This window comes from Nomia melanderi, chromosome 5, assembly GCF_051020985.1.
Source record: "Nomia melanderi isolate GNS246 chromosome 5, iyNomMela1, whole genome shotgun sequence".
NCBI lineage: Eukaryota > Metazoa > Arthropoda > Insecta > Hymenoptera > Halictidae > Nomia > Nomia melanderi.
This window is the reverse complement of record NC_135003.1, coordinates 13,680,038-13,701,617: the sequence shown is the minus strand read 5'-3', so window position 1 is coordinate 13,701,617 and position 21,580 is coordinate 13,680,038. Positions and strand designations below refer to the sequence as shown.

The window sequence follows — 21,580 nt, the reverse complement described above, 5'->3', positions numbered from 1 at the left end:
GTGTTGCACGTTTGCCTGCGACGATTCGCATCTTTTTTGCCTGCGAACAATGTAGTGTTTGTAGTAAGGAAAGATTTTCCATTAGTACTGATGAAACTTATGCGAGACGTGGTTCTCGGGAGAATGTTTGACGTATTTTTTCTTATCGGGAATATAGTTTGAAGGGGTGAGCACAGTCTTCAGGGTTGAGGATTGAAAGTATATTTCTTAGAGTATCTTCGAAACTGGGGGATGTAGAGGAACATCTGTTGAGTCGTTCGTCTCGGAATGAAGAATTTAGATTTCTTATATACTCTGTACTTTTGTGCACTAGGATATTGTGAAATATGTGCTTTCAACTCTGAACTTCGAAGGGTGTTTTCACCTCTTCGAAGTGGATGTTGGCTGATAAAAGGAAATACGTGTGAAATATTTTCCTGAGAAGTGCTTCACACAAGTTTCAGCGAAATCGGCGTGTGCTCGTTGGAAAAGGTTCTGCTGTCAGTTTCGTTGCGTCCTTGTCATTAGCTGTTTGCTTTCTTCGTCCTGCGGTTCCGTCAGTGGTTCGTCGCAATTTGTTTTGTTCGCGATGAATAGAAGTAACGAAGATCACAAATGAAACGGAATACGATAAAGTGAGATGCAACGGTAGAATGAATAGGGGCTTCGATTACTTATTTAAATAGGTCGCTTGCAAATCGATTAACTCTGTGAAACCAAAAGTGGAGAAAAGTGGCGGAATAGATATACAGCGATTGTCAAAATTTCCCTTTAAATGGAGAATTAAAAAATCATTGTAGAACATATTTTACTTGATTATTACGGGTATAGCTTTGATCTAAGGGATATGTAAAATGTATAAAATATCATAACTCCGAAGTAATGTTTATTATTACTGCAAGTTTTGCATAGGCAATAGAATTTTTTTTTTTTAATATGAAAAATCAAGAGCTAATGAAATGTTTTAAGGATAAAATCTTGAAAAATTCACAAAGTGAGTTCTTCCACTCACGATGCTCGATACCCTGAAAATAAAGTATCACATGGTAACAATTTATTTCTAATTAACACAGCAAAGTTACATGGGTAATGTCGGGACTCTCTTCGCGTTCAAAATTTTACAAAGGACTTTAATCTTCCAGTTCTGCATTAAAAAGTTGCTGGGATATTCGCTTTGACTTAATAGCAGAACTAATGTAATTGCACGGCCCATTTTGAAAATTTCAATTTTTTTTTGAGAAATCTAAGTGTATTACTGTCTCTTTAAGTAGATCATTAACAACAAAAATGCGGGCTCTGTTAAAAATATGGAAATCGTGTTCCCAATCGACGTTAAATTCGTCCATTCGCATTTCAATCGAAACATTTAAACGAATAAATAGTTTAATAGGAAAATCAATGAAAGATACTAAAGACGTAATGATGAAGTACTCGTTCAATAAATTTTCGAATTTGTTTTACGCTTCGAACAGAATTTTCCGGTCTGTTTCAAGGGTGATCGTCGAGTACTTGAAAGGGAAGGTCTCGGTTTACATTCCTTTTAGCCTTAATGATAAGCTAATAGTGAAGAAGTTATCGAACTTCATTAAAAGCTTATTGGAGCATTAAAGTAATTAAAAGTCGTACTCAGTGAAATTTATGTTGAACTTCGAAAATACGTAAGATGCTTGAGAATATTCAGTAACAGTTTAATTCGTCTTTCATTTAGTTTTAAACAGGTTTTCTTATTCAACAGAGCATTAATGTTTTTATTCATTGAACATTACTTATAACATTTTATAAACGATTATCCAAGAAACTTTCCAAGATCGTATCTCGACAAGAAAATCTTCAATTAAATTTAACTCGATCAATTTTAAATATAAAGTGATTCACATTGAAATCCAAAGTTAAGAGATCGATACATAGTTTTCTTCTCTCCTGATGTTTCAGATTTCGATAAATAATTCAATTTGCCATGGAAAGAGTTTTTAAAGGTTTCAAAAATTCCCGTCCGCGGACGTGTTAGTTATAAGAAAATGAAGATTATTGTTCGTCGATTCCCTCCAACGAAAAGCTAGCGATATGAAGAGTGATGGCCATTCTTCAGCGATGAAAGCCAGAGCTACGAAAGAGTAATCGGAAATTCAAGCGATGACGATGCGCGGCCGAAAGCATGACAAAGATGTTCAGGGTGAAACGTGTTCCTATAATTGGCGAGCAATCGGATTTTCACTCGTCTCTGGTCGCCATCGCAGATTACAATTAATGAAATCGTCGACCGTAGAGCACGTTGAAACGACATGACGTCAATCGCATGCTGGCAAAAGCCACTTGCCATCAAGGACGCCATCGCCTGCCCCCGATTACTCTTATGTTAGTTCCGCCATTTTTTTTTCTTCGCACGTGGCACAGTGTTAACTAATACACGTCTTCGCGCAACACCGAATTCCTTGATCAACAGGTTACGACTTTTCGTCCGAGAGCAGAACTCTTTGCTGAGAGCAAACTAGGCTGTCGTCTTTCATGAAAAATTACGGTGACACAAAATTTCTTAGGAACTTGAGTTTCTATTGTTTATTCAATAACACAAGAATTAGCGTTTGATCTTTCATATAGTAAGGTTCATATGGTACATGAGATTTATGAGAAATAATTAAGAATTGTTATAAAACCTGCTTTGTTCTTTCTAGTCTACGTTTTTGAGATGTAATGTCTATCTATCGATAATTTGTCACGTTTTAATATTAATTTTAAGTTGGTGATATATGTAAATATCCTGTTTTTTAATTATCATTTGGTAATTGTTTGATATTTAGGATGGATCTTGTTTGTGATTCGATTTCAATTCGATCGATTTGAAAGAGAATCGTACAGAATAGTTTTAAGTACAATGTGTTTATCCTGATATGAATCATAACACTTAATGACTGCTGTTTTATATGGTTTCCGAGATCAATGGTTTTTGATAAACTTATACGACAAGATGTAATTACAGATTTATTGTTTTTGATGACGAATTAAAGTGGGAGATATTGTCTTAGTTCCTATAGATATCACGAGGCGATATGATCGTCGAGTATCTTGTTATGAACATCCAGCAATCCGTTAAAATCCGATAACGTCGGATTATATTGATGGATCGAATGCTTTCCTCGAAGGAATTCACTCGTAAATTTACAGACAAAGAACATCGATTCTGTCGCAATTAAAAATCCTATTTAAGGAACTTCGCAAACTAGCTGTCAATAATATTATTTACTCAATCATTTTCGAAATGAATAATGTCACAAGCAAATAAAGAATTTTCCCGCTAACCATTTAATTCGTTTTTCTTCTGATTTCAGGAAAATCCATATGGCAACTCGTGTTGGAACAGTTCGATGACCTTCTAGTTAAGATTCTTCTATTAGCCGCTATTATTTCTTTTGTACGTATATGACTAAAGAATACTTTCACATTTTCATACTTTCAGTTAATCACCTGTGTCTCGATTCATTATTATTAAACAACGGATCTTTATGCAAGCTAGTCTAGCTCGTTATTTTAACTGAATAGGTTAGTAAGTTAGATATAAAATAATAGCATTCATAAATTCTCTAAATCTATACATTTCTTTTACTGACAAATGCATAAAATCCTCTATCTAATTCTGACAAATGATTTACGTTAACACTAGGACAACCAAGCGTTTAATATAGTTAATATAATCCTTATAAAAATCGTACTAACAGATTTTCCTTCGGTTTCTTCATATATTTAATACATTATTGAAGTGAAGACTTCATTTTTCAGATCATATCGTTTAATCGCTAGTTCAATCATTTAATTGCTAGTCCTACATTATTGTAACATTTCACATATCTATAATACAAAAAACAATATTCCCTGTTCTTTCCGATAAGTCACAAATTTCAGTTTGATAGGTTCAAAATTATATTTAGCCGGAGTACGATCTGTTATGATATCAACAGTTGCGAAATAAGGAAAGAGACATCCGCCATTTTGTCGGGCGCGGCGGTGCTAGCGTTAATACCCGCAATATTCGAAACTCCTACTCGATGAAGATTATATTCTCGCGCAAACCCGTAGGACAGGTATAACCGATCAAAATGAACTCACCGTATTCCTGTCGCGGAAAGCGACAGCGATGACGAAAGTTTCGCGATCGTAATACAGAAACTGGCTGCCGGTCGTATATTCGCGCGACCCCATTGCGCCCGTCGGAAATCATTGAAACGGTGAAAAACCAATGGAACGTTCGGATTTTCTACCACTGGCAAATGTTCCGGCACGCCTCGTCGATGACTGTCCTTATTTTTAGACGTGACGCGAAAGACATTAATTAATAAAATCGAAGCGCCGCATTATTCCTCGGAGAGCGGCTAAGTAATGATTAGTTGGTCAAAGTCATACTACGTTTACGAAGGTTCAAGGCTGACTTATTATAAATATATCTAGTTCCAAAGGTGAAAAAATAGCGCATCGATCTCCCCGCGCTATGAAAGCTCATTATCTTTCACGCACGCGTAAAAATTTCGTGGCAACCGATCGTCGGAGGAATTCAGCTGCGCGACAGAGTAATGATGCTGTCTGTCAAATTCGTGGATTTCAATAGGACGTTGTATTTTGTCTGAGAAAATCCATTATTCGACAATATTCTTTAACACTGAATAATAATGAATATTATATTTGTTTTTTGTTGTTCTATAGGTAATCTACTGAGAGCTTTTCGTTAGTTCACGTAAAATAGTTATATCCCACTCTATAAATTCCTCCAAGAATATTTCCCTGCATTAATTAACTTATTTCCCAGAAAATTACTCTTGAAAGCTAAGGAAAGGGAAAGCTCAGCTCCGAAAGTAATGGCGATTCACTAGATGCAGAAGTAAATCTAATATAATATCAATGTTTCATTTTACGCCAATAATGTACAGTCCTCTCCAATGAATCTAACAAAGAGCGTCTGAAGAATCGTCGTTGCTTTCCTATTGCCACGTCATAAAATCATCTCCATCGGAACCATGAATACCCTAATCGTCTAATCAACAACGAATCAATTGCGTGTTGCAGGTATTAGCTTTATTTGAAGAGCACGAAGATGCTTTCACTGCCTTCGTCGAGCCCTTCGTTATTTTGCTCATCCTTATCGCCAACGCCGTGGTCGGTGTCTGGCAAGAACGTAACGCCGAGTCTGCGATCGAAGCGTTGAAGGAATACGAGCCCGAGATGGGTAAAGTTTTACGAACGGACAAGGCCGGTGTCCAAAGAATTCGAGCCAAGGAGATCGTGCCCGGGGACATCGTCGAGGTGTCCGTCGGCGATAAGATCCCGGCCGATATTCGTCTCACCAAGATCTACTCCACCACCCTCAGGATCGATCAGTCTATCCTGACCGGTGAATCGGTCTCGGTGATCAAGCATACCGATCCCGTTCCTGATCCACGTGCCGTCAACCAGGTGGGTACCGCTTCGGCAAGCATAACGCAACTTGTTCCTAGAAAAAATCACCTCTAACCTTTCGAATATTACTTGGCACTACTACGATTTCTCGCTAGGTCATTGAGGACGAATCGTTACCCGTAGAGACCTTCTTATCGTATGTAGGATGTTGACGAAAGTATTTATAACTTTTAGGGTAGATAGGGTTAGGCGAGTGTTGCAAGGAAGCTTTAATTAACGTGGCTTGACGAAATAATGTTTATAAACAGACGAATAAGTGTTCGTTCTGATTAGGATGATTGGTTTTATTGGGGGCTATGTGAGATCAATGGATTACTCGGTACTTTTCTTATTTTTCTGGTTAGAGGAATATTATAATTTTGGTAGTTATGGAAGCGAGAGAATCAATCGTTTTGATATTGAAAGAAAATATTGTTTACGAATGCGTGTTATCGAGGAACGAGACCTTAAGAGGAAATGTTTATACTAATATATGCTAATAACAGTTGCGTGTATCTGTTGAATATGTATAATGAACTTGGTTGGGAAACCGCGATTATTGTCCGTTAATATACGTAACTACGGTTCACCATCGTAGATCACTAATCAGTGTCTAGAGAAGTAGGGCACCTAATTATCTCATGCTTGGCTGGATCCTCCCTGGAATTATTCGATCACTCAGACCAAAATGGAGCAGTGTCATATAACCCTATTCCTACCCACTGCCACTGACCGACAACTAAGTGCAATGTGACCTACATGCGGAATGTAGGTGTAATAAAGTTATCCATTAGTGAAATCGAAGAATCTTTTCTAGTTTTCGATCTGTCTTCGTAAGAGTATAATTTGACAATTCATATAATTTAAAATTTAGTATTCGTTATTTTGATAATTCCTCGCTCCATAAGATTGATATGAAACACAGTAGCATCCAACAATTCGTATAAAATTTGAAAAAAGTCTTTCAGAAAGAAGTAGACAATTTTAAATCGACACGTTGAATACCACGAAAAACATCAGCGTTCTATGCACCACTTATTCTTTCTATAGCAAAGATACAAAGCATTATTAATTTTTTGCATTCGAGAGGCGACTCCCGAAAAATTCAATATAAAATGTTTAATAAGGTATTAACACATGAAACCTAGAAATAAAACAATTTTGTCCATAGTTTGTGCCAGGTGTTTCTTTATGTAAGTTGAAAATGTTAATATTTCGACAGAAAGTAATGAATGTTTCCAATGAAAAATATTGTCGGGTGCAAAGGGTTAATTCTTTGATATGAAAATTTTTATGTTACCCTATTATCTAGTTATTTACGTTACGGGAAATTTGCATTCGAAATCAATTATCTTCCAAGTCATGGTTATTAAGTTCGTTTTGAAAGTTCTGGTCATTAGTGATCGCCGTGTTAAAAAAAGTTTCAATATGAAAAGTATGATTTTCCTCTTGCACCCATATATTTCAGTGCAACGAGATTAATCTGAATATACTCTGATTTCAGGACAAGAAGAACATCTTGTTCTCTGGTACCAATGTCGCCGCCGGCAAAGCTCGCGGTGTTGTCATTGGAACCGGCTTGAACACCGCTATTGGTAAGATCCGTACCGAGATGTCGGAGACCGAGGAAATCAAAACACCCCTGCAGCAGAAACTCGACGAGTTCGGCGAGCAATTGTCGAAAGTAATTTCCGTTATTTGCGTTGCTGTCTGGGCTATCAACATCGGGCACTTCAACGACCCCGCCCACGGTGGATCTTGGATCAAGGGAGCTATCTACTATTTCAAGATTGCCGTTGCTCTTGCCGTAGCCGCTATCCCCGAAGGTTTGCCAGCTGTAATCACGACTTGCTTAGCTTTGGGAACTCGTCGTATGGCCAAGAAGAACGCTATTGTCCGATCATTGCCATCCGTTGAAACTCTTGGTTGCACATCTGTCATTTGCTCAGACAAGACTGGTACTCTGACCACTAACCAGATGTCTGTCAGCCGGTATGTGCCATCGAGATGCAGTACTTAGACCTTAGATTAACCTGTAGAATTCGGCGAGTAGTTATAGGAAATGTTCCCATGGTTCTGTTACAGAATGTTCATCTTCGAGAAGATTGAAGGTAACGATAGCAGCTTCCATGAGTTCGAGATCACCGGATCGACTTACGAGCCCATCGGTGAAATGTACTTAAAGGGGAAGAAGATCAAGGGACAGGAGTACGAGACTCTTCACGAGATTAGTACGATTTGCATCATGTGCAATGACTCTGCTATCGATTTCAACGAGTTCAAACAAGCATTCGAGAAGGTCGGCGAAGCGACTGAGACTGCCCTGATTGTGTTGGCTGAGAAGATCAATCCCTATGGCGTGTCGAAAAGCGGACTGGACAGACGCAACACTGCTATCGTTGTCAGGCAAGATATGGAGACCAAATGGAAGAAAGAATTCACTTTGGAGTTCTCTCGCGATCGTAAATCCATGTCATCTTACTGCACTCCTCTGAAACCAAGCAAATTGGGCACTGGACCGAAGTTGTTCGTTAAGGGTGCGCCCGAGGGTGTCCTGGACAGGTGCACGCACGCTCGTGTTGGCTCCAACAAGGTTCCTCTTACTTCCACTCTGAAGAATCGTATCTTGGACTTGACTCGTCAATACGGTACTGGCCGAGACACTCTCCGATGCCTTGCCCTTGCCACTGCTGATCATCCGATGAAGCCTGATGACATGGACCTTGGTGATTCCTCGAAGTTCTACACATACGAGAAGGACCTCACCTTTGTCGGTGTTGTTGGTATGCTTGACCCACCCCGCAAGGAAGTATTCGACTCCATTTTGAGGTGTCGCGCCGCCGGTATTCGAGTCATTGTTATTACTGGTGACAACAAGGCCACTGCTGAAGCTATCTGCAGACGTATTGGCGTCTTTGAGGAAGATGAGGACACGACTGGCAAATCATACTCTGGACGTGAATTTGATGATCTCTCCCCAGCTGAACAGAAGGCTGCCTGCGCCAGGGCTCGTCTATTCTCTCGCGTGGAACCTGCTCACAAATCTAAGATCGTTGAGTACTTGCAGAGCATGAACGAAATCTCGGCTATGGTAAGTTATTTTGATAGTAATATAAAGTTGTCGTGATACGTTTGTTTATGAAAGTATGTGAAATGTCTATTCATCTGTCGTAGACTGGTGACGGTGTCAATGATGCCCCAGCCTTGAAGAAAGCTGAAATTGGTATTGCTATGGGATCTGGAACTGCTGTAGCGAAATCCGCATCTGAGATGGTGTTGGCGGACGACAACTTCTCTTCCATTGTCGCTGCCGTTGAAGAAGGTCGTGCTATCTATAACAACATGAAGCAGTTCATCCGTTACCTTATTTCTTCCAACATTGGTGAAGTCGTGAGGTGTGTTTAGACAGAAATGTATTTGCAATGAAATGAGTATGAAAAGAGTGGGAATTATTCAATAATTAAGAGATTCGTTATTGGTTAAGTATTTTCTTAATGATTATAGTATATTCTTGACTGCCGCTCTTGGTCTTCCCGAAGCCTTGATCCCTGTACAGCTCTTGTGGGTCAACTTGGTCACTGATGGTCTTCCAGCCACTGCTCTTGGTTTCAATCCTCCTGACTTGGACATCATGAGCAAAGTAATATTACTAATATGTGTACTGTATTCACTTACGCTGACTTTGTTTAAAACAAAAATTATTTATAATATAGCCTCCCCGTAAAGCCGACGAATCCCTTATCTCGGGTTGGCTGTTCTTCCGCTATCTGGCTATTGGTGGATACGTAGGTGCTGCTACTGTTGGGTCCGCTGCATGGTGGTTCTTGTACAGTCCAAATGGCCCACAGATGAGCTACTACCAACTGGTAACTCAATTCAAATTTATCCAATTTTAATTAAGAAAATTTTTAAGTTTTTAGATACTGCGTGGTCATGGTAGCTTCCCGCTAAATTATCTTCAATGAGTAACTTTTTTTTTTGTTAAGGAATTTATTACATCGGGGAGCCTCTATAGTGACTTCTAATTTTTTTTAAATTAACTTAAATTTTACGATTTTCAAGAATATAAATGCAACATAAGTGAGCGGTACAAATTAATACTGTTAGAAATCTAATTCGGAGTTTCATAATTTACAGACTCATCACTTGGCGTGCTTGGGTGGTGGTGAAGAATTCAAGGGCGTTAACTGCAAAATATTCACAGATCCTCATCCCATGACAATGGCTCTGTCTGTACTTGTAACCATTGAAATGTTAAACGCTATGAACAGGTAATATAACATACACGTGTATAGGTAAATATAAATGTGCTTCTTAGAATAGCATGAATTTATACTTTATTTTTTTCTTTTATTTCAGTTTATCTGAGAATCAATCTCTCATCACTATGCCGCCCTGGTCTAACATGTGGCTTATTGCCTCTATGGCTCTTTCTTTCACACTCCACTTTGTCATCCTTTATGTCGACGTACTTTCGGTATATAATAAACTTTATTTATCCCTTCACATCGTTCAATTGTCTTAGTGCGATAGTATTCATTAATTTCTGTTTTGTTCCAGTCTGTATTCCAAGTTACCCCTCTAACGGCTGAAGAGTGGGTTACCGTTATGAAGTTCTCCATCCCAGTGGTACTTCTTGATGAAACCCTGAAATTCATTGCCAGAAAGATTACAGATGGTGAGAATCCCCTTTACACAGTGCATTGGATCGTTATAATGTGGGCTGTGTTCTTTGAACGATGCATTTTTCCCATATAGAACATCCGTGAAACAATATTAGTCTAACAGACAATGTTTTTCCTATGGAAAACATTTATAATTGAGTTCTCGGACTTGCAATTGCATTTAAACTAAAGTTCTTCCCCGTTACCCGGGAAGGTCGAGATAAGTTATTAACGAAGTGCGTTTAAGTGAGATTTTAACCAGTTTGACTGTTGTGCATGGTGTTAGTACAACCATACAAATTTGCCACCAAGGCCCACCATGTCCACATCACACCGTATCCTGACATCGCTCTACAATCATATGGATTTCAGTGGCTCCGAGTGATAAAGACACCCATCGTAATCAAAACGAATTGTGATTGTTGAATTATTTTCTACGAGTGCCTTTTAAACATTAACTTTCCTCTGCAAAAAAATACCCGTTGATGTTTTTCTAATCTGATATGTTTATACATTAATCCCCTCCAATACTTGCATGCTATTTCAGCACAATGCACATTTAACTATTATGTTTCTTAGGTAGCTACTGACAAACCCTGGAATTCCTCGTATAGTTGTACTTACTGCTACATACACGCTGACATGTCTTAACGACGACTAAAAGAAAAACAGACGAATATTTTTTGCAAGTTTGCAGTAACCTTCGTAGAAGCCTCGTTTTTTAATTGCAAAGTAAAGAGATCAAAAAAAAAATCTAAAAATCAGTTAATACCGTGACAGACGAGATCCTCTAGCATGTTAGTCCACAATCTGTCATAGTTCTAATCCTGGGCACTTGACTTTAACGCACATATACATAGCAGCTCATTTATACCTTTTTGATTTATTTACTAGGTGTCTTCAGCTACTCTAATTTATTAATTTATTAGACATTCCTTTTAACTGCTTTCACTGTAGCTTATTAAAAATGGTATATTAATTAATTCTCAGCCTCAAGAGTGTCTGCTACAGTCAAGAGGTCAAAACTGGAACTGCCTGATCCGTTGCTGAAATTTCAAGACAAGCATGCATGAAGTTTGAATTGATAGATCTCATTTTGAACCCATCTATTTTGTCTTCCTTCCCATAGACATAATGCATGCACAACCGTGTTGTTAATATATCCCTGAAATTCATCTCTTAGAACAATCACTATTGATAATTAACGAATCTTTCCGTGCGCCATAAATCACAAATCAATGTCCTCGACAATGCATTTCGATAACGAAATAAGCATACATAGAATTTACGCAATTCGATTCAGATTTGATTTAACCATAACGAAACGCAACTATTCAAAAACTAAAACGAAATTTTCAAATCCTGTGTTATCAACGGGCACAGCAGAATCACTTTAACATCTTTGCACTCTCATCGCATCCACTTTGGTCTTTACATGTATCTTATCTCTGTGTGACTTACATGTCCAATGATCAATGCCACACAATAGATTTTTATATACCACTAATTTATGGGTACGGATTGCAAAGGCTCGTGTATGTAAGTTAAGAAAAGGACATTGAAAATTGCTCGTTTCAAGCAGTCCGTATCATGTTACATTATATCCCCCTTTCTCATCCGTATGGTGGTCTGAACACGAGAATGCTCGGTTTATAAATATATCTTCGTTCCTACCAACAACAGCGCAGTTGGTTCATAGATTCCAAGCGATTCGAAAGGTGATATCGGGTCTCTAATGGTACATCAATTCTTTCCGCGGTAGTGTCACGTGACTGTACCTGAAAACAAATAACTGTACCTATTCCGATCAAAGAGAGAGCACCTTCCTTTTGTACTTGTTCCTCCTTCTCAGTACTCTATCAAATAGAGAATTCGACCGAACAACCATCGAGTTCAGGCGCCATTGAAAACCTACACGCGCCACATGCGAAAAAAAAAAAAGAAAAGAAACAACGGAAGATCAGGTGTCGTCACGAGTACGTGGGCCTTTCTAACGCATCCGATTGTCATTTAGTCATTTCAATTGGACATTTTTTAACGCGCGCACGGCAGTCGAGTCACTGTGACGAACGCGTAGCCCGGCAAACTCCTCTTCGAACCCGTGAAAACGCAACAAGACTGACGATGAGGTTCGAGGAGCGGTTTGCGTAAACCATTGTTCCGATGCAAATGTAACGTTACTGATATCATTTGCGTTAGGCGACTACGCGACAGTCTCGTCCGCTTGTCCGCGTTACGGCGAGATAGCATAACAATATTATTATTATCGGCTAGGGCGTGATACTTTTTTCTTATTGTTTTGGTATGGGCATAACTAAACTTAATTAGACAAACGCAAAGATAAACTGTGCGACAAAAAAGAAAACAAGAAAACGTTGTACCGTGCATGAGTGCCTAGGCGCATGGCGGACGCGGTCGCAGAACCGGTCACCGGTCCGCCAAACGCGCCTAACATGATTCCGCTTGGACATACCGGAGAACAAACAAGCACTAACGTTGTGTGTGTGTTTTTTTTTTCTTCTTTTTCTTTTTCTGTTCGAAATAATACAGTTTTACTTTGTAGCGATGTCACGAATAATAATCACATGTACCAGCAGATTTTCTTCGACGATTGCACCTGTGCGAGCAAGACGAACAAAACTCGTTTAACCGCTTCTCCCCGCCCCTACGGTGAAATTTTTCTGTTTCTCCTTTGATTTGTGTTAGAGAGTTATTAGGAAATTCGGTTACTTTGTTGTTTGGAGAGCGCGTCGCCGAGCACAGAAATCGCGGAGATCGTGATGCAGATACAGAGAACGGTTCGACACGTTAATCGAAGACGCTCAATTACACGCGTTCAGCTAAATTCCCATTGAAACCTTTGCGTTCGTTCGAGGTAATGTGTATTTGTAAGTACTTGGATTGATTGTGTGGATTGTGCTTTAATCTGGAAACGAAAACGACGGAGTAGTGCCATCGACGAAACAAAGTACCAACACTGCGCGCAGCGTTATGCAAATGAGACACCTCGGCCACGATGTGTGCGTGTGCCCGCGTGTGCGGCAGAGGCATCCGCGAATTTAACTCTTTTCGCGCGTATATCTCCTGGGTCGTTTGGAAGAGAGCTATTTTAAAATTAATCGAAACAGAGTAGAAATCTGATCCATCGAGGATGATATATAAAGCCGACACGGACGGAGTCCTTTGCCTAACGCTCTGTGTCTGACCTAGCACGGTAAACGTCTACCGATGATGATGATACCCACGGTCGCATCGTTCGTGCAGGAAGTACCTATTTCTAATGATAATAAGATAATAATAATATTATTATTAATATAATAATAATTAATATTAATAACTTATATAGAGTGCGATTACATTGAATGATTTTTGAGATGCATAATTCGCCAGCACGCACTTGTGGCGAATCACGGTGTGATCCTAATTAATTATTCCCGACATATTATTCGGCCCGATACAGCCGGGCGATTCGATGTAGAGAGAAGAACAAAGAGAATCGCCGCAGGATTACCAATGGTTGATTCATTATATACGATTCAATGCAAAAGAAACGAAAAAAAAGAAAAAAAAAAGAAACGAAGGAAAGAAAGGAACAAAAAAGAAACGTTGTAATTACACGAGTAACGACAAGTCCCAACGGCGAACCGTCGTATTAGCAAATGTTTGTTTATTTATCGCGTATTATTTATCTCTTATGTCGTGCATTCGAATCCGAACTGGATATTATAACAAGTGAAGAATACCGCGACGATTATCGACGACTAGCGACGGTCCTAGTGCATTACTTGTTACAATAATAAAAACAGAAACGATGAAAATGATATCTCGAATTTTACTGATTCGTGTTCGAAGCCAATCGGTCTCTACCGATGCGCAAATTTTTCACTGGTATACTGGCATCTGCCGCGTGTACATTACATTGAAACACTTAATACAATCGCAACGTAGCAAATGTTGATTTCGATCTGTGTCTTCAGCTACCTATGTAATTCTCTTTTTATCTCTCTAGTTCTCTCTCTCTCTCTCTCTCTCTCTCTCTCTCTCTCTCTCTCTCTTGCTCTCTCTCTCTTCACTTTCTCTCTCTTCCACTCGCTCTCTTGCTCTCTCTCTTTCTTTCACTCTCTCTTCACTTTCTCTCTCTTTCACTCTCTCTGTCTCTCTATCTTTCACTGTCTCTCTCTACCTTTCTCTCTCTCTCTCTTTCTCTATCTCTCTATCTTTCTCTGTCCCTCTGTATCTTTCTCTCTCTATCTTTTTCTCTCCACCTGTATCTCTCTCTCTCTCTCTCTCTCTCTCTCTCTCTCTCTCTCTCTCTCTCACTCACTCTCTCACTCAAACGTTCTTCACATCTACCCCCATGTTCCACCCAGTATCCGTTAAACACCTCCAACTACATACGCCTTTTTGTTTCATACTTCGCCACCTCATTGCCCATCAGATCTACGAATACGGAAACCGTACGACCGATCATTCGACGAAGGCATATTGTCCTTAAACATAATCAGTGTGGTCGAATCGTGCGAACAGTACCCCGCATCGAACGACAAACACAAGGTGGATTCGCAACTGTCCATCGCCGATACTCGTGTCGAATCATCATCCTTGTGCCGTCATATATTCTGTGTCTTTGGAATTCTTCTTTTTTTGTTGTTTGTTTGTTTGAATTTTTGCATACACCTACCGGACAGAAACATCAAATCGATTTGATACCTGTCGTGCCAGCCTGGAATGACCAACACTCTTGACCGGGTTCAGGCCCGTTAATGTATATGTATATATGTATGATAATAATAATAATGATGATAACGACGACGATGATGGTGGTGATGATGAATAATAATGATAATAATAATAACACTCCTAATCGAAGAAGTTATCCCCGACACCGCAACCCGACACACTTTTTTTGCTAACTCCTGCCTGATTGGTGTGCGAAACTATTCAGTCAAGAAGCAGACCGACCAGCGGCAGGTTCTCTGAACCGGAAGAACAAATCCGAGCGACTGGACTGCTCAGGTAACGATTTTCACTTACCAATTGTTATCACGTAAGCCAAGAACCTTTAATTGTTACTATATACCCTTACGACGAGACATTGATACCGTGATATTTCCCGGAATAGATTCAACTCGTCACAGTGGACGTGTGACGTCGAGTTTGTTGTGAGTCGAACCGAAAACGAATCTATGATTCGCCACCCCTCCGGTTGCTTTTCTTTCGGAGTGACCATAGTAGAATTTGTTCCCATGTATTATAAATCACTTTTAATTTGTACGATCTACGAGCAAGATTTTCATTAGCGTGTTACATGTGGTTGTCGAGCCCAATATGTTCTATGGGGAAAATACTTGAAAGGAAGGTTAAAAATATTCCATCGACAAAGTAGGGTCGGGGTACGTGTTGCTTAGACGAACAGGAATTTAATTACTTGACGATGATTATTAATTAAGATTATTGGATAGATTTCGCGTCCATTGCGTAGCAGAACTGTGGAGATTCTTGTGTGTTATTATGTGAAAGAATATTTTGCATTGTTTGGATTTGTTAGTTTAATGATTACTTACAGAATGAATATTATGTACAAGACAGAGTTTTAGGTATTTCTACCTTTTCTCAGAATGAGATTGTTTCACGTGGATTTTTCGTGTATCAAGGTAGATATTTAAAGTCAGGGAAATCATTGAAACGTGCATTCGATTACTCGATTAATTTAGAACCATTCGAGTTTTCTATAAACATTCCTATATAAAGCATTTATTAGGAAAAAATTCCAACTTCTCCATTTGTATTGTTAGCTTATTAAACCAATGCATTTAATTTCTGAAAGAAATAAGACTCGACTTAAAATATCCTGTTCTTCAAATTCCATAGTAGCTAGTAACAGGGACACTCTAATAGAAAGTTCCTTATTCAAACTACAAACTACAATTAATTCCACAAGAATTCAATTCCCACGAGAAAATCCTACAAGCAGAGTGCTGTATGCAACACGTTAATGAAAAGCAACGAATTAATCCGATGTCAAGTATTCCGATTAGACGATTCGATTGGCGAAATTCTCGCGCGAAACATCGAACGATACAACATCGGACAACCAACACGACATCACACGACTCGGCAGTTGTTTCTCGCAACGTGCGGGGCAGACTCGATCGACGCTGCGTCCACTGGGCGGGATCGGTGAAACCGTAAAAGCCGGTTTCCACACGGTTGTTAACGTTCCGTCGTGAGTTCTGTTATCCAGGGCTTCGCTGGCCGGCACCCCGGTGAATAATGGAAATTCGATGATATGCTTACAGTGGCACCACCAGTGACGCCGCCGAAATAAAGATCGGGACACGTAGGACGAATCGACACCTGTCCGGACACGAGAAATCGTCAAAGGCACTTAACACCCACCCGCAACAACCCGCAACAAGCTGCTCGATGGGATCAAACGACAGAAAAAAAACAAAAAATCCAAAAAACCAAAAACAGAGTCACAGAGAATACTATTTGACACTCGGTTGAACACACATTACACACGTATTACTCACACGCATCGGGACAGGCGAAACGAAAAGCCGAAACAAAAAAGTCACGTTAATAATAATAGAAGAACGAATTCAATAGTCCGGGGGATGATACACACACAAAACACACGTCGTACATTTTTTTCATCGTGGATCTATTGTGTCGCCTCACGAAGGGTAGTTCTGGGGGATGTTAAACAGAGTAGAAGAAAACAAGAAGGACAATTTCGTGCGATGAGATAACAAATTACAAAACGAGGACGACCCGGTGTCTGATCGTAACCGCGTGAGAATTTAGAGGGAGGTCAGACAGCCACAGAGATAATGCGTCTAATCGGAGCGGCTTGCTGTTTCGCCCGCAGTGTAGTTCCACACCGGCAGTACCACTAATGGCTGTATCTGTGTTATGTTGCAGTAAACGAAACGGTCGTCGACAAGTGGGCCTAGGCTTGTCTTACTGTGCCGCGGGCAACAGTTCCTCTGCCAAGCACAAAAACCTAAAAAAAACACACACAAGCTCAGCCCAAAAAGACAGACGAACAAGCGGGACTTGACTCGCGCGGCTGCGCGATCGGCGCGAGCGCTGCGATAACAACACGGCAAACAAAAAAAAAAAAAGAAATAGCAACACTCTCGATATGTAACGTTTAGTCGGCGTCGTCTGCAAAAGGGAGATCATAGGTCCCCCTTCCCGCTGGCAACGCGCTGTGCACCGCCCACTGCTGCTTTCGTTTAATAATCGAACCACCGCAACAGAACAGAACCTCTATTTATTATTGTGTAGTCTATCGTGTTGTCGGTTACGAGAGAGAGCGAATTAAAGACGGGATTGGAAAAAAAAAACAAACAAACGTAATGAAAACAGACCACCCACAGCTTTTGAGAACTCTTCATCTTTAGCGTTCCTCGGTGTGTGCTAACCGCGACGGTTCTTTCTTTCTTCGTCCGTTGTCGCGGCAGCCACGAACGACAGAAGTAATCGCTACCGCCCTTAGACCCCCATAACCGTGCTAGACGCCTAGAACCGATCTAACGCAACGGTTGCGCTTTCTTTCCCCCTTACCCCGGCCATGAGGATCGAAGCTGCATCGAAGCTACGTCGAAGCTACGAGCCTCGCCGCCCCTCGTCAAGCGTCTTGACGCTGAACTTCCGTTTTCTTAGTACCTAGTGTGCTCATTCGAATCTACTCCTGATTCTCTCTATCTTTCTCTTTCTCTCCGCTGTCTCTTCGCCTCGGGACTTAACCTGTCTCAGCCTCTAACGAAACGAATTGCTTCTTCGGTAACGGTCGACTCGCACGAGGGACTCGTCGCTTGCCACAGCTTACCTTGACCAGATCCTTCCGTCAGGGTCTCGATCGCTTCCCGACGAGCATCGGGACGTTGAAACTCTCGAATGCTGTTGAAGCCACTCCGTTTTAGATCCCCGCGAAGGCCGTGTTCGATGCAGTCGGTTCGGGTAGTCGGGACAGCCTTCACCTCCCTCTGTCGAACCGGACGATCGGTAATTTTAGACGGCGGCGTTTCTCGAGTTCAAGATGGACGCGAACCGAACGAAACGAAATGGGAAAGCGCGGAGTGCGTAGTTTGCGAGCACACACGACGGACGCACGTTGTAAAGCGGAGGCCCGGCGTGAACGGGGGACAGCCACGCGTCGACGTTTGACGGAAGACGAGAGCGAACTGCGGGAGTGAAGCGGGAAGCAGTGGAACGAGGAAGCGTTTACTCCCTTTGCCAGTTGGATCGAGTGGTACACTTTTAGGATGAAATAAAAGAAACTGTATTCTGATCGGTGACGTAACTTTCACGGAGGCTTCTGCGAGTACCACACAGTGTGTCCACGAATCCCCGCTTCGCGTTGAGCACGAGAGGAACGGAATATGGCGGCCGCAGAAGCCTTCTCCCGCGACCCCACCTCGAAACTTACGCCACTGGAGATATCGATGAAGATTTAACCATTGTACATAAAATACGTAACACGCGCGATATTTAAAGAGTAAACAAATGACTATTATATATATATATATTTTAAGAGACATTAAAAATATGTATATATATATACATATACATACACATATATTTTTCGTGAAGAAAGCGCACAGACCGGACGCGTCGCGTCGACGAGGGCCAGAGAGGGCGACCGTGTGACGCGGCCACGATCCTTCGAGACCGGACCTCAAGCGAGAAGGATTTGAATTGCCTGGATTCTAGTTTTGTTCCAACGGTATTTGCTTCGAACCCCCGCCCTCCAACCCCTTTATTTTTCTCTTTTATCGCCGATTGTACCCTCCTAGCAGCGCACGGGTGGATTTAGCCGCCTGAAGACTTTCTGATTGTTACATAGGGAGAGAAACTCGACGACGTTGATGATCCCTTCGCGAGCTACTTCCTCTGACTCTTCGTCAAGACTGATGAAGGAAGCCGTGCTAGCCAGACCTGGGCGGAACGTTGTTTCAGAGAAAAGATGAAAGGAAGATTTCAAATGTTTTCTTACTTATTTTGTAAAGCAACTAGCGATGTATTATTCCTGAATGATGTTCTATTTAAGAATTGAACTTAACATCAACGTGTCAGAGATTATTTCGAGAATCGCCTCCAAGGATAGCTACCGAGTACAAAAGGAAGACTAGAGATCTAGAGTGAGTGAGAGAGAGAGAGAGAGAGAGAGAGAGAGAGAGAGAGAGAGAGAGAGAGACCAGAGAAGAGACGAGACGATTCAAACGCTCGAAACGGTCATTTCAATCGAATAACGCGCACGTCTGGTGTACCGAGATGAATTATCGTCATTTCGAACGCAGCGCGCTGGTCAATTCACGTCTCGCGTCCCGTTTCACGGAAACGATCAACCGCCGTTTCTTCCTTCCTTCGTTCTGATTTCTTTTTCTTTTTTCTTCGTACGTTCAGTCGTGAATCTCTTGCTCTTTCGCGGGTAAACAGTACAAACGGAAAATGCGACTGGCCGAATCTCTCAACCGAGGTGTTCGTAACGAAAAGAATCCTTGCCGGGGAACGTCGGAAGTCGAGTTCGATCTTCGAGGATAATCCATGCCGCGCGTTACGATTGTTAACGTTTCAGTGACTCTACGAGCACGATCGTTCGTCGTGCCTGATGGATCGTACGCGAACTTCAGTGACGTGAATCGCAGCAACGAAGAAGAGAATTATTGACAAGCACATGTTGTTCAGTAATTATAAATGTAAGATAAAGAATACATTTGATCTGTTTTATTTTTCATATACTCCCCACTTTTTTTTTTTGTTTCCCCGCGGAGACGAACCCGCTCGAAGCGATTAGAGTTTAGCGACTCGATTTAACGATGTTCCTGTACCAGAAAGACAATAGAAAGCTCCTTCGTACGTTTTAAATAAATCGAAATGTAAAAGACACACGATGCTGATTTACCAAACGATCGAAACTCACTATCTCTTCATTTCTCCCGAGAGTCGGAAGCTTCTTCACGCCGGATATCGGTTTTGTTACGAGCCCCTCTGTTGTTCGCGATGAATACTTTTTCTACTTCTCCTTTTTTTCTTCTTCTTCTTCTTCTTATCTCTCCCTTTTTCTCTTATCTTTCCTCTCCATGTCTCGTCGTCGTCTTTTCTCGTTATCGGATTACAAATAAGATCGTTTCTTCTAGACAGTAACTAGAGACTTACACGTAGTTTACGATCGTCGAAGGAGAACGCGTCGCGCGCGTGCCGATCGTCGAACTAAATTCGAGGGAACGGTCGGCCGCGCGTTTTACTTGTCAATTTTCACGTTAAACAGTAAGCTAAGCACATCGTTAACCACGACGATCCTCTTACCGAAAGACAACCCGAGGTATTTTCCTAGTTTTGTATAGGTGAACTCGTACCGCGCGGCGGAATGGCCGCCCGCCATTTTGTCGGCCGCCGGAATACCTGCCAGCAGCCAGTTCTCTCGTCAGAGTTTATCTAAGTAGTGTATGTTGTTCTCTCGTGTATCGTTTTATTGTTTTTCCATTTGAAATTAAATGGCTGTGCGAACGCTCCAATCGTTCTCGCTCGAATCGTCCATAATTCGAGGTGAAGCGTCGAAGAACAAGTATCGTTAGTTTCTTCGGTGGCAGCGGCAAACCTTGCGTTATTTTTAATGTTCTGTACGCCAACAGCTCTGTACGAATAAAGGTTTGATAGTGATGGAACCAACCCGATCATTGATTTCACTTTTCTCGTGTATTCGATCGTGTCGAAATTTCGCAAATTAATATTTGATAATATTACCGTGGTTTTTTTATGGGCGGAAAACGTCGTACCTCTTCTGTTTCGGATGGTTTATTTGCGCTGCAATAGAATAATAGATAGATTAATAATTTATATGTCTTTCTATGTACGCTTTGAACAGTTGGAAATAATGTTAGCCACTTTGTAAATATTATCTACATAGGAAATAAAAGTGAAAAATATTTTAAGTCTATAGTTGTTCCTTATAGAGTATGGATAGTGATAGAAGGTTAAGAGATTCTGAAAGCATTTGAGAGAAATTAAAAGCATCAAGGGACTCTGTAATTATGTTACTTTTTCTATAATTCCGTATGTAACTACTTTGTCTATTATTGCTTGTTTTTATGAAGAAAATATAATTTTGATTAAAATCCCGAAATACAGAATGTGAATTGTTAGATACTTCGTAGAATAGTGGACTGTAAGGGTAAGTTTTTGGCAGATTAATAAATAGCACTACATATCATGATAATAAAACAAGACGAATAATAAATGTCCACCGATTACCCATTGTTTAAATAATTTTAACTTATAGAATAATATACTTTGCACATTGTGTGTGCTAATTAAAATTAAAATTGAAAGATTAAAAACGAAAGAATCAGTTATATTAAAAACTTTTTATATATTCAGATTATGTGAATTTTTAATTTAACCTCTTGCCCTACGATGTATTCCTCGATTATAATCGATACGACTACTTTGTTATAAATAATGTATCAAAAAAGAACAGAATTAGAAGCATATTCTATATCAAT

General features: G+C 40.5%; 1 protein-coding gene and 1 long non-coding RNA gene across 13 annotated transcripts in view; one reads left to right on the top strand and one right to left on the bottom strand.

Annotated features, from left to right (window-relative positions):
* The window catches only part of SERCA (ATPase sarcoplasmic/endoplasmic reticulum Ca2+ transporting SERCA), a 68,487-nt gene extending 48,673 nt beyond the window's left edge, over positions 1–19,814 (top strand). For 9 of the 12 annotated variants that reach the window (XM_031972042.2, XM_031971970.2, XM_031971987.2 and 6 more), the window contains exons 4-14: positions 3,306–3,388; positions 5,032–5,418; positions 6,905–7,392; positions 7,486–8,491; positions 8,575–8,795; positions 8,905–9,040; positions 9,114–9,266; positions 9,538–9,671; positions 9,760–9,877; positions 9,961–10,078; positions 11,055–13,885. In XM_031972042.2, coding sequence (XP_031827902.1) covers positions 3,306–3,388; positions 5,032–5,418; positions 6,905–7,392; positions 7,486–8,491; positions 8,575–8,795; positions 8,905–9,040; positions 9,114–9,266; positions 9,538–9,671; positions 9,760–9,877; positions 9,961–10,078; positions 11,055–11,137 — 2,927 coding nt within the window. In that variant the 3' untranslated portion in view covers positions 11,138–13,885. Of the gene's footprint in view, positions 1–3,305; positions 3,389–5,031; positions 5,419–6,904; positions 7,393–7,485; positions 8,492–8,574; positions 8,796–8,904; positions 9,041–9,113; positions 9,267–9,537; positions 9,672–9,759; positions 9,878–9,960; positions 10,826–11,054; positions 13,886–16,363 lie in introns of those variants that run through there. The other 3 variants (XM_031972059.2, XM_031972068.2, XM_031972050.2) reach the window with 3 other exon arrangements.
* LOC116424041 (uncharacterized) lies at positions 16,925–21,430 on the bottom strand. The gene is made up of 2 exons (XR_012998645.1): positions 21,330–21,430; positions 16,925–20,882 (listed from the first exon to the last, which is right to left on the bottom strand). It is a non-coding gene; the product is annotated as an uncharacterized LOC116424041 (long non-coding RNA).
* Between the last annotated feature and the right edge of the window lie 150 nt (positions 21,431–21,580).